The sequence below is a fragment of the Malurus melanocephalus genome, unplaced genomic scaffold (assembly GCF_030028575.1).
Source record: "Malurus melanocephalus ecotype Western Australia unplaced genomic scaffold, MMel_1.1 scaffold_279, whole genome shotgun sequence".
NCBI classification, from domain to species: Eukaryota; Metazoa; Chordata; class Aves; order Passeriformes; family Maluridae; genus Malurus; species Malurus melanocephalus.
In genome coordinates, this window is record NW_026623511.1 from 746,097 (window position 1) to 758,173 (window position 12,077).

Consider the following 12,077-nt stretch of genomic DNA (forward strand, 5'->3'; position numbering starts at 1 on the left):
ACCATTTCCATGGCTTCCTTAACTGTTGCAGGACTAGTTGATCTGAAGTAAACTATCTTAAGGACATTACCTTGGTGCTCTGTAGACTGACCTTCCCTAATTTCTGGTGACTGWCTTCCAGGCAGATTCCTTTGTAGATGCCTTTGAAGGATAAATTRCATCCTGTGTATGAATCTGGTGTGGTACATTCTCCTTAGTATCCAAGACAGATCAGTAATGGATTTGTKCTCTGTTCTGTTGCAGGACATGGATCCTCACTGTATTCATGGCATACTGCTTCTGGTTGAGAGAGATCTGACTTTTCGGATGGAGAAGCCACCAGCAGTACAGGTAATGGAACCATTCATCCAGGGTTTGCTGGACCACTTTTGGCATCCTTTATTTAATTCTCCAGACAGCAAATTCCCTGTCATTGATGTATATTCTTACATGAAATCTCTAGCTGTTCTCTGTGTTTTGTGGTCGTGGTCTCTTATGGRTGTGGTATTTATTGAGCTGTAGTGTTTATGTGAGCTGAAGAGACCCCTSTCATGCTCTGCTTATTGTCACATCCATCAGTGACATTTGTGCCACAATTACATCAGTCTGCTGGGAACTCRAGACACAGGGGGTTTGTTGGGAACATGGGTAACCGTATGGCGGAGCCCTGCACAATTAGCTAGGGATGCTTTTCACGTTCTCTTGTTAACAAGAGGGGGAAATCCTTGTTCAGAAAGAGATCACATTAGGCTAAATCCTGAACTTCACCTTTGAAGGTKCTTGTTGCTTTCCTGGATTTTGGGTATCTCCTGTTTCCTCTCCTCCTACCTGCAAGTGGCTGAGTGACTTCAGCAAGAAGGGGAAGATGAGATGGAACATTTGCGTGAGGTAGCCGAAATGTGGAAAGACTAATAGGAGGGAAAGTTACCACAACTTCACTGAACTCCCTTACTAAAAGCAAAACTGTCTTGGTATTCTATAGCTGWATAAGAAATTTAGGCTCCCAGCCACTCTGTGGTGAATGAACAGAGGACCAGACTTCATCTTAGTCCTCTCCCTCTACTCCAAGACTGTTGCAAGATTGGACTGAAATTCTGTGCCTGCTGAAACTTTGTAGGCTTCAGAGTAGGCCAGGACCTCACTTTTGGCTCCTGCGGATGAAGATGTTGTGATRGGCACCAGGTTTGCTGTGTGTACAGTGTGGTGTCCCAAAAGGCTAAATAATAACAAATGCTATTAGTCCATTTCGTTATTGCCTCCATGTGGAAGAATTTGGAGTCAGAATGGGGGCTGCAGGCATGTGCATGCAGGGAGGGCTACAGAAGACATTAAACATATYGAACAAACACCAAGAGTGTGGGAGGAACAGACGAAAGGCTAATAAAAACATGGGCATGCAGGAGGAATTGGAAGCATCATCACAATTTTGTAAGGAGGTGGAAACTTCACACTGTGTGTGTGGGAGTTAAATGTCTGCACCTGAGTTTGTGTCTGGGCTGGCKTCCATGTACCTGCAGGAGCACTTGTTGCTCTGGTGAATATAGAAATGCTCTTAGGTCCTACAGACTTGCAGAAGGCAAGTTACCTGTGTCAAGATCCAGGAAACTYTTGGAGCAAATAGCTGCTGTGATGGGTGGAGGGTTGAGGGCAGGGCAGAGGCTGCTCTGTTCGACTCTTTTCCCAGGAAGTGAGATGGTAAAGCTGGGGGCTGGATTTAACCTCCCAGATTCTCCAAACAGATGCAGATCACAACACAACTGTGGGAACATAYGAGGGAGTTGCTCTGCTTACACCAGGAGGTACTGGCATTGGAGAAGTCTGGCTGCTGCCAGACTTCATCACAGATGTTCTGCCTGGTGAAACAGCATGTTGTGGCCTGCATTCCTTCAGGGTTCGCCCACTGAGCTGTTCAACAAGCTGCTCTAAGATTGGTTTTTTTCCCCCTTTATATTGTAATGATATTGCAGATGCACACTGCATGCTGTGCTTCTGTGCAAGATAAAGAAATTATGGATTCTGCCTTTTATTAACCTTTCCCTCCTCTTCCAATACTCACTGCCATTGTATCCTAATACAAGTGTGCTTTTTTCTTTCTATTCCTGTGCAGTTTGAACTTCTCACCTCCATGAAATCCCTCCATAAGCACATAGACAGCTCACAGCTGCCTCTAGAACTGGAAGGGACCTTCCCTTACTGCCACCAGGACTGGCTAAACTTCCGCAGGGTGAGTAGGATGTCTTAYGTGCTTTGGTGTCTGAGAGAAGCAATGGTTTGGTAACAAATGGGAACGAGAGGAACCTGTCAACAGCTGAACCTACAAGAATTAAAAGACAATGTTCCTGTAAAGCCATGAATGCAAATCAATCTCTATTACCAAAAAAATGCTAATACTGCCTTCATAAGATGGGTGCACACTGTGGCCTACTGGCATGACTGCAGGAGTTAAAATTTTAGCTTTTTACTTAACTGCTTGAATTGCATTGATTTTTTTTTTTTCTTGCTTTCAAAATATGGTCAAATATGAAATGGAATCCTGTTTTGTTGTGGCTCTTGAATTATACTGAGAGGATTATGGACAGACTTCTGAAACTAATCTGAGGAGAAGGTGTTAGTATTATGTTGCCATTGGACTAACAATGAAGAACTTGAGCATAATAACAAGAGTTAAATCTTCGTTTTGGAGCAAGTTCCCCAGACCAAGCTATTATGTCCTTAGTAAAATATGCAGACCTTACATGAGTGAGACTTGGAAGTTTCTGATAATCAGTTCAGAATTCTTCTAGGAGTATCTTTTACTTCCAAGCAGCAGGGTATGTGCAGACCACCAGGAGCCTGCAGAGGTGGCATCCATGGCACCAATACCCAGCTCTGCRTGCACTTGTGCTGTGGAGGGAGCATGAATGCTGTGAACCATGTGTTTGTTGAATCTTTAAAAGCTCTGCTGAGTTATTTGGCACACTGAGACTAGACAGGATTAAATCTCTGTAAATCTGCACACAAGCTGGCTGTCTTCACTTTGAGATTGCTCATCCTGGTGGATGACAGAATTGTCACCTCAGCTTCCAGRGGATCCAGTGGTCTTTTGGCTCTGACCTTGCTGGCAGCATAGTGTAGCACTTGAAGCAGATTAAGATGTCACAGATAACACACTGTGGTGCTGGTGGCAGGCTTCAGAAGATAAGCTTGGCATGTACTTAATGTTAACTTACTTTTCCCAAATTACATTAGAACCCTTTTTTAAAACTTCCATCTAAAAGTACTTGTATGAGCCTGTGCTGATGCAGTAGAAGTACAGAAGCCTAATCTTGGTGTCTAGGATTGAATCTGAGAAGTTGAAGTTTGGCAGTGAGGAAGCAGAGAAACTTCGCAAGAGGTTATGAGTTAGTTTTATGGACAGAGTTGAAAATACCGTGAGAGCTGAGGTGTCCTGTCTGTGCAGAAGGGTAATTCTTGAAGGAAGAAGCATAGTAGCAGGCTACTTCTTGTCTTAGAATGTAAAACATTACCGAAAGGAATTAGTATGGGAATTATTCTATATGGAATGCCTCTTTATACTGTGTGTGATAATGACCCATGTGCTCAGCTCCTTTAGCTCTCCAGCTATGTGGCAAACAGCATTTATTTCCTGTCTCAGTGATCTCACCTGCATCCTGCCTGCTAATCTGTCCCTGCTGGGGCTGTGCCAGCACTCCGGGGGAGAGAGAGTTCACTTCAGTAAAGATTCAAACAGCTGCTTTTTTGTTTTGTTTTGAGCATGGTTAGTTTGGAATATCTATTTCTTTCTTCTCTGATTTCAGTGGCTAGAGGATGGCATTTGACAGTATTYAGGCTTTATATCACTGACTTCTGAAAAATAGTGCCTCATGAACCCTTATGAAACATTTGGGCTTTTTTTGTTTGTTTTTCTCCCTGCTTCCTCCCACCCTGAAGAGGGGAAGGATTTCAGATTTGTCCACAGGTTAAGGTGCCTGAATTTGGAAGCTTTCCTGTTTCCTAGTCCTTAACTTACACTACTTTTAACACAAAGAGAAATGATTWAAAGCAGAAAAATTCCAAGTACTTGTTTTATGTTTTGTTTCTCTGAAATTCATGCAGTGGTGATTCATCTTCATGGAAAGTTACAAGAATTGCTAACAGAAGAATGTGAGACATAAGTGGACTGTTTTTTTTTTTTTTTTTTTGTAAAGCATGACCCATCCCAGCCAGGAGTATGCAGGTTTTTAAGGTCTGCATGGAGGTCTTGGTCTAGTGTAATGCATCTGATGCCTCTGATGAGCCTCTCTTTGATGGTACACTCTCACTGAATGATCWAATTGAACCCTTGGATCCTCTCTTGATTTTTGTACTCCTAAACTTCTGCAAGCTCAAAAGACCTTTCCTCTCAGCCATGAGATAATAATCTCTGCCTTGGTTCTTTCTTCTTGTAGAAGCTGGAACGCTTGCTACAGGCATGCCAGGATGTTTGGGCCTCCCTTCAGGGAGCTATTCATAAAATGGAATTTGGAAAATTACCGGAAAAGGCTAAGGTAAGCATGTCCCTCCCCTCAGATCAGAGGTGGACCTGAGACAGAAGAGAGCATGAGGCTGGATAACTGCAGAAAAGTTGTAGCTTTGAATTTGCAAGATGTATTAGCAGGGTATTCCCAGTACCAGTAGAAGCTAATTCAAATGAAGTGATRGAGGCTTCAGTTGAAGCTGATTGTTTGACCCCCAGTGTCACCCAGGTGATCTCTCCAGCTGGAATTGCTGTTGATGGGTGCTTGCTCCAGCATTGGGGTGCATTCTCAGCAGCTCCAGAGCTCTGTAGCAGGTGCAAACTTTGGTGTGCCAGGTACAGAGCAGCTGCCTTGGACTGTGCCACATCAGGTCAGCATGAATGGCCTGGAATAAAATTAGGTGACAGCTTAGTTCTGTGCTGTGGATCCAACTTTGCTGTCTCCAGAACACAAGTTTGGAGGTGGGCARGAAGGGAAGGGTATAAAGACCGAGACTGTGTGGTCACAAACTTTCTTTTCTTGAGAAGCTGCTGTACCCCTGACATGGTGAGGAATTGCTGCCAGCTCTGCACTGAGGGTCCCAACAGTAAATGATCCAAGAGATGGTAGTGCCCTCTCTGGGCCTTCCTGCACACATCTGTATATCCACAAACCCTTCATGTGCATCTTGTCCCAAGGCTTGGAGCCATGCAGTCCCAGGCTCTCAGAACAGTAGGAGCTAGGTGTGAGTGGGAAGTGAGGCTGGAAAGCTTATTCCTTCTATGCCCAGCAAATGAATGGGACAACAGGTCACAACTTTAGCTTGATGGGGAAAGTATCAGGAGTGTAAGGAGCACTCTTTATCACTTCAGACTTGTCAGGCTGGAGAGAAACTGCTGTGAGAACCAACCCCCTGCTTTCCTAGGGTAGGCCCAGGTGAGATGTGGTTTGGTGTGTTTTGGTTTAGGTGCTGGTTTTTGTCTGTTCTCTCATTGTCTGTAGGTTGCAATAATTGCTCATCTCACTCTTTTGATTCCTCCAGGATGCAGCTGTGCTGCTGAGGAATACCAGGCTGTTGATGAAGAACATTCTTGAAGACACTAAATTAGTCAGGCTGCAGCTGGAGGGTGGAGCACTCTTGGTCAGACTGAGGAAGGAAGAGTCTTGTGTCACCCTTACCCAAGACTACAGGTGAGCCCCCAAACTGGGAGGAGTTGGAGATGAGCAAAAAGCAGGCACTTARACTCTCCCTGAGGTGCCCTATCATCAGTGCAGCCTAGAGAACAGCTTTGTGTAGCAAGGAATTACATTGAAAACAGCAAAGGTGAAAAATTTAATGAATTTTATTCTTGTCGTGATTGCTTCTTCCTGAGTCCAAAAACTAGTCCAGCTGGATTTATTTAGATGGTTCAGCTTCCTTTTCCAAGCCAAATCACACTTATATTCTTTCATGGAGAGAGATGGATATTTTGGGTACCTCTAAAACACARGCCTTCATTGATGATGATTAAACTGGGATGTTTAGGTGCAGGCCATGATTGCTGTGTGATTTGCTAAGGCACTCCTTATGCAAGGGGATTTCCAAGGACCTTAGCTGGGRGGAATGCTTGCTGGCTGCAGCAGATCTGATCCCCTCGCACATTGGTGCAGTTTGCACAAACAAATACTYGCTGCCCATTTGTGGGGTTGGTATGAGAAGAGGGGACTGAGAGAGCCCAGCTGTTTGACATCCCCAGGGCATTGCACAACTCCTGTTTGTGTTGTTAAAACACCTGAATCCTATCAGCATGAGAAGGCCTCTGTGCTATGTGCTGTGCAAACAACAAGGTAGAAAGGCAGTCTTTGCACCCCAGAGCTTCCAGCCCATTTTGTGATAAGCACTGGCATGTGGGTGCAGATGGGGGTGCAGGGGCTGGCAGGGTGGTGTGGAATAGCTCCATGCATCCGCAGCCTTGCTCTGGTTAAACTCCCTGTTGCCATCACARGCTGGGAGGTTTGAAAGGAGGGAATGAAGAGAGYAAAATAGTTATGGATTATCTCACCCAAACACTGAAAAGARCAGCATTTCTCTTTTAAAATTCAGCAAGTGGATTCATGCAAGTTGCTACCTGTCATTTGGAGAAGAGGGTCGACATTTCARTGCGGAGAGGGGAGCGTGGTGGCAGGCTGTGCAACTTTCTGTTCCCTGCTTGCTGTGACTCCTGTCAGCAGCTCTGGCAGGCTATGCAGACACATTTCTCTTGCTAAACTGGTGAAGTAATCTTGATGCAATTTTGGATTGAATTAGTACAGTACAGTCTTTTCATTCTCACATGACATGAGAAGCACAATAATGTGGGGTTTTGTGCTTTGTTTTGTTTAGGTTTTTTTTATTATTATTTATTTTATTTTAAGCAACACACAGCCACTTTAGAGTCCTAGGAGAATGGGGAGAAAGTGCATGAGTTCTTTGTTTTGTTTTGGTTTTAAGCTAAGCCTGTGTTTTTGTGCGGGGAAATGATCAACTTTGAAACCTGATCTGACAGAGCCCCTAAGGATAATTTACTGCTTTGATTACTTTAGCAAGGGCAGGGGTGGGGGATACACACAGAATTCTTTGATTGTACAGTGCTTGAGTGCATGCCGAGGCTGTGCATTCAGGTTAAGAGACTGTAGGCCATGGCACAAATGTATGTGGCTCTCTCCAGCCTGAGGAGTGTAAATGAATACAGCAGGAGAAAGTTRCTCTCTTAGGCCATGGAGTAGTTGCAGAAACTAAAATTCATGCAGTATTTTAGTTTGCATCTAACTTGAGGCAGAGGACTAAAGAAGTCCACTCTTCCTTGTTTCAGGATCCGTTCAAATGCAAAATAAAGCTCTGTCACTTGGCTAGGGAACTCTGTAAGGTACGGTTGGTTTTGGGTCCTCCATGGCATTGTACTTTACTCCTTCTTTCCTATCTGATGTGCATTTATTAAAGGTTCTGAGCTCTGCTAGTACTGTGAAGGTTATGATTCTCAAAGACTTGTTTGAGCGTATCTGTTAAAGCAGGGTAGGGACAAAATACTGCAATTGACCAACCAAGCTAGCATGGAGTGGCTATTGATAGATGTCGGTCCAATATTTGATTTCTAACTGGTGATGTGTGAAAAKGGAACAGGACTGGCTTTGTATGTGCACTCAGCAGGGCCTGTGGTACTGCTGTTSTGAACTTTGAATTGTAAAATCTTGATGAATGTTTAACAGCCTAATTCCACACCCATTTTCCCAATACTTGAAATAAATTATTTACAAAAGCAAGTCAAATGRCTTTACTCTTCTAAGCCACCTTTTGTCTTGTTTGTCTATCACGTGTCCCATTGTTGTAGATTTTATTCTCTCTTCTGGTGCAAAAGTCTGATAAAACARTCATGACTGCCAGGACTTCTTAGCCATAAATTGAGGCCAGCTGTGAACAGGTGACTGTCCAAATGTGCAGGAATTACATATAAATAGGGAAGATAATTTTAAGGGCAGTCTCATGGACTTTTGACTCCACTTATTTTAAATATGCAAACTACAAATGAAGAATTAAAATTGTGACTTTTTTTTTTTTAAGAATAAGGATGACAAGCCCATCTGCACCTTCACCTTAGGATTAATTAAGCAAGGGACTGACTTGTTTTTTTCTTCAGGTGGTATCTTTTTCTAGCTCTCACGGATTACTTTCTTGCTAGTTTGTGGTTTCATGTAGAAAAGGAACACCAGGGGGTGTTAAGAATAGAGATGGATGAACCCTTCTGAAAATGCCTGACCACAGGCTGGAGATAGTAAGTTAAAACAGGCAAGGAAGCAGGCGTGTGCTCAGTGCAATGAGATGTTATCTTTCAAATACATTCTGAGACAGCACACAGCAAACAAGAGTTACTTTAGTGTTTCTTTAGTAATGAAACACTTCCCGTGGGATTGGTATTGGAACTTTCCCTGCTTTGCCCTCCTGGGGAGCAGAGATGCCCTTTGGACTGTTTTGTGGCACAGAGCAGTGGGATCTCATTGCTGTTCAGATCTGACCTAGGATTTATGAGGCTTTGCTAAGCCAGTGACACAGGTTCTTTGCTGCATAAATTGAACTCATCCCATCAAAGATGTGGGCATGCAGGAGGGATGTGTTGTGCTCCATCCATTTGTTTCTCTAATGGATGATATAGGAGCCTCCAGGAATCCTGACCTGCTGTAGCACCACGGTGGTGGCTTTGACCAGTAACTGTGCTCACATTGTGAGCTGACCAARAGTCTTTATACTCCTTTTTCCACCAAGTACCACTGTAAAAGATAGCCTTGCCCATCCAGCTGCTTATCCACAAAGGGAAAGATTGACTTCTCCAAGCAGTCTGTCTGGAACTCTGCCATTTCCCAGCTTAGCCAGGAGGAGCTCCAGAATACACATCCTGCAGGCAGCTCATCGCAGGGAGTAGGCTTAGGGGATGTGGTGTGCTCAATTGGTCCYTCTGACTTCTCCCACCTCCAGCAAGACCAGGGTGAATTTGGCCTGGAGTTGGTGTGGGTGTGGGACTGATGAGCCAGTATCTTTGTGGTGCCTCTTTAAGTGCTGTAATGATAGGGCTGGCCATCCAGAGGTGCAGGGGGACTGCTGGAGGTGGCATTGCCACTTGCTCACTGTTGGTGGTTTAAAGCCAGCACATTTTGCCTTCCCACCATTCCCTGTGCTGAAGGCTCAGTGCTTTTCCAGGTCCGTTAATTGAACTCTGAGAGGTTTTGCTGTCCCAGTCTTTCGGGGGATTGAAATGCAGAGCTGTTAGCCTAGCTGAAGGTAAGTGTAGACAAAGGCACAGAGACTCCATCAATTCAATGCTGTTAATTTTAGTAAGGTATATAGGGCTGGTTAGCAGGTGTAGCTTTGCTTCTGGCTATCTAGTGTGGTGATCAGCCAACCTGTAGCTTGCAGGCAGCTCACTGAGCCAGCTGGGAAAGGGGGACTAAGGCCGTGCTGCTTCTGTAGTGGATGCCAAAGATTTAAATTTTATGATGGAAACCAGAAACCAGGCAGCAGCAGTGGGAGCTCTTGCTGAAATGAGACTGTGATGTGGGGCTAGGCAGCAAGGACAGAATACCTTTAACCTGCTCTTTAGCCACATGTCTTCCACTGTTCTCATTATTGCTGCTCTTCCAGCGTAGCCAAGAGGTGGAAATTTGTGCCTAGACAAAGTGCCCAGTGARTGCCTTTCATCCTGCAGATATGAGTCACAAGTAGAGTAAATAAGGTATAAACATTTTATATTAATATATAGTTTGTTTATACTAGTTTAACCAGAATGCACCTGCCTGGCTCTACCATGAACCTGTGTTCTCACTGTGGCACAGGAATGGTTGTGTCATGCTCTGCATGGTGCTGGGCAGGATAGTCCCAAGGCTAGAGGGAGACCTGAAAGAAGAAAAATCTTAGATGGTGGAGGAATAACCATCTTAGATCTTAGAGAAAAATCTTAGATGGTGGATAGTTGAGTGCTTGGCTCTGTGCAACATAGAACCAGAAAAAGTGTAATCTCTTCCCCCAAGCTCCTCATCTGAAAAGAATCTCTGCTTGCAAGCTGTGAATAAGCAGCTTATAAATAGATGGAGGAGTGAATTCTCCTTTGTTTGCAGAAGGCAGTATAGTTAGTCTCTGTACTTTGAGGGTGGAGTGGCTGGAGCCAAGAGCTRGTTTTGTAAGCTTGCTATTTTTAGTGTGGCTTGGTGATCTAGTTGGAAGCCGTGGGTGGGGACCTGAACTGAGCAGAGGTAATGGACAATACAGAACAGACTTCCTGAGCAGCAGCTTCCAGGTTCCTGGTGCTGGACCTGACTCAATTACTGTGACAAAGAGGGTGATCTTACAGCTAACAGCCTCCAATAGTTCCTGTTCTGGCTTACACAAACCCTACTGAGACTCTGGGTCTGCTTGGATCTGTGGCCAGTTAACAATTCAGTGGGGTATAGCTGTGTGGTGCTGAAGAGCTCATGAGGTCTTCAGCAAAACTCCTAGTAGCARCTCCTGGGATGTTGCAAGGCCTGCATGTGCTGCTCTGCAAAGTGGTGCATGAGCTCTCTTGGTGGAAGTGAACCTGGATACCATGTACCAGTTCTCAGCCCTGTGCAAGGGACTTCACAGCGCTGTCTGAAGCTTGGGTGGAGTCAGAGAGACTAAGTTGATCATCCAAACTGTGGAACAAGTTGGGAGCAAGGTTAGAGGGGAGATAGGTGTCTGGTGTGTAAGCCCCAGTTTGGGTAGACTGGGATGGCTTGGCTTCTTGGCTTATAAAGTGCAGTGTGTGCATCATCAGACTGGCAGCTGTTGCCATAGGCTGGTGGTCATAGCCMGGCAACTTACACTGGTAAATCATTCCTGGAGGCATTATTGTCTTCTGCCAYTTCCTTTCTGCTTTAGAGATGTCTGTCTGCTGTGGCTCTGTGTGTTGGTACTTGCTTCAGAGGATGGTAATGCTTGTGTCCCTCTCACTTATGGCAGTTGAGCTACTGCCTTCTCATCTTCCTGCCYYGCTGGGAGCTTTAGGAACCTCACCRCTTAACCACCGTGCRCACTCTTAACRTGGTCTGYGATAGGCACTTTTCATTGTAGGGTCATTTGCACGTTCCTCCTGTGGACCTAATCCTAAAGCCTCCATCTTGGGACAGGATACTCAGTTTACCTTTGAATCGAGGTGAAAAAACATGCTTAAATGCTGGCCTCAAAGGCTGTTCTGCGACGCCTCTGCGCTGTTGCTGGTGACACAGAAGATGCTGACGAGCACTGAGCCTTTGGCCAAGCATGGGTGGCAGTGCTCTTCCCTGGCCTTATTTGTTTATGTCAGGTGGAGGGAGGAGCACACRGCGACATTTCTACCCAAACACACTTTGTGCTGCTTGGTATTCATTTTGGTTACAGTCTAACCTGTTCCCTCTGTTTGCGTGGTGGTTTTAGCCTGGTAAAAAGCACTTACGCTCACATTAAGCAAATCTTGCTGCTCCACACATAAAGGAGAGTGGAGCTGGGGCTGTTGTCATTCTGAGTGCATGAGGTGCTGTGAGGCGTCAATTGTGGCATTGCAGAGAGGTAAGAGGTTGCAGAGTTCTGTCTAGGTAAGTTTTCATTGTCCTTTTAGGCTTTTTATGAGATGGTTCCCCTCAGCTMCCTTTCTGTTTTTTATTTTCTGCTCTCTTATGTCCTAAATCTTCTTGGATTCAGAGACAATTTACCCAGAAGACTCCAGTATTGCTTGTTTTTCTTAGTAATGCTTGTCATGCCAACAGGGCATTAGGTAATTAATGACACACTGTATTTTATCTGTTTAAAAATATTATGGAAAAAATTRCAAAATGTTTCCAGTATAGGATGTTAGCTGAACTGCCTGACATTCCTGCCTCAGCCCAGGCTATCCCACAAGCATATTTTTTTATACAGCTATGTTGAGATAGATACTTCTTTTGCTGGGCTGGTTAATAGCCCAGTCCCTGCTTTTATACAGATCATAGCCCTGGAMGTGGGCAAAAGTAGAATGTATCAGTGAAATGGGAATGTGGCTTTAAATGACAGTGGGTATATATTTGAGCAGGGCATCTTGAAAGCCTGATGGTCACAGCTTCAGGAACACAGCTCTTAAATGGGTG

At 44.7% G+C, this 12,077-nt stretch overlaps 1 protein-coding gene across 5 annotated transcripts in view; it reads left to right on the forward strand.

Annotated features, from left to right (window-relative positions):
- PLEKHG4 (pleckstrin homology and RhoGEF domain containing G4) overlaps positions 1 to 12,077 on the forward strand; it is an 83,744-nt gene that overhangs the window by 37,207 nt on the left and 34,460 nt on the right. For all 5 annotated transcript variants that reach the window (XM_057376490.1, XM_057376491.1, XM_057376493.1 and 2 more), the window contains exons 7-10: positions 244 to 330; positions 2,087 to 2,203; positions 4,407 to 4,505; positions 5,497 to 5,645. In XM_057376490.1, coding sequence (XP_057232473.1) covers positions 244 to 330; positions 2,087 to 2,203; positions 4,407 to 4,505; positions 5,497 to 5,645 — 452 coding nt within the window. The remainder of the gene's footprint in view (positions 1 to 243; positions 331 to 2,086; positions 2,204 to 4,406; positions 4,506 to 5,496; positions 5,646 to 12,077) is intronic.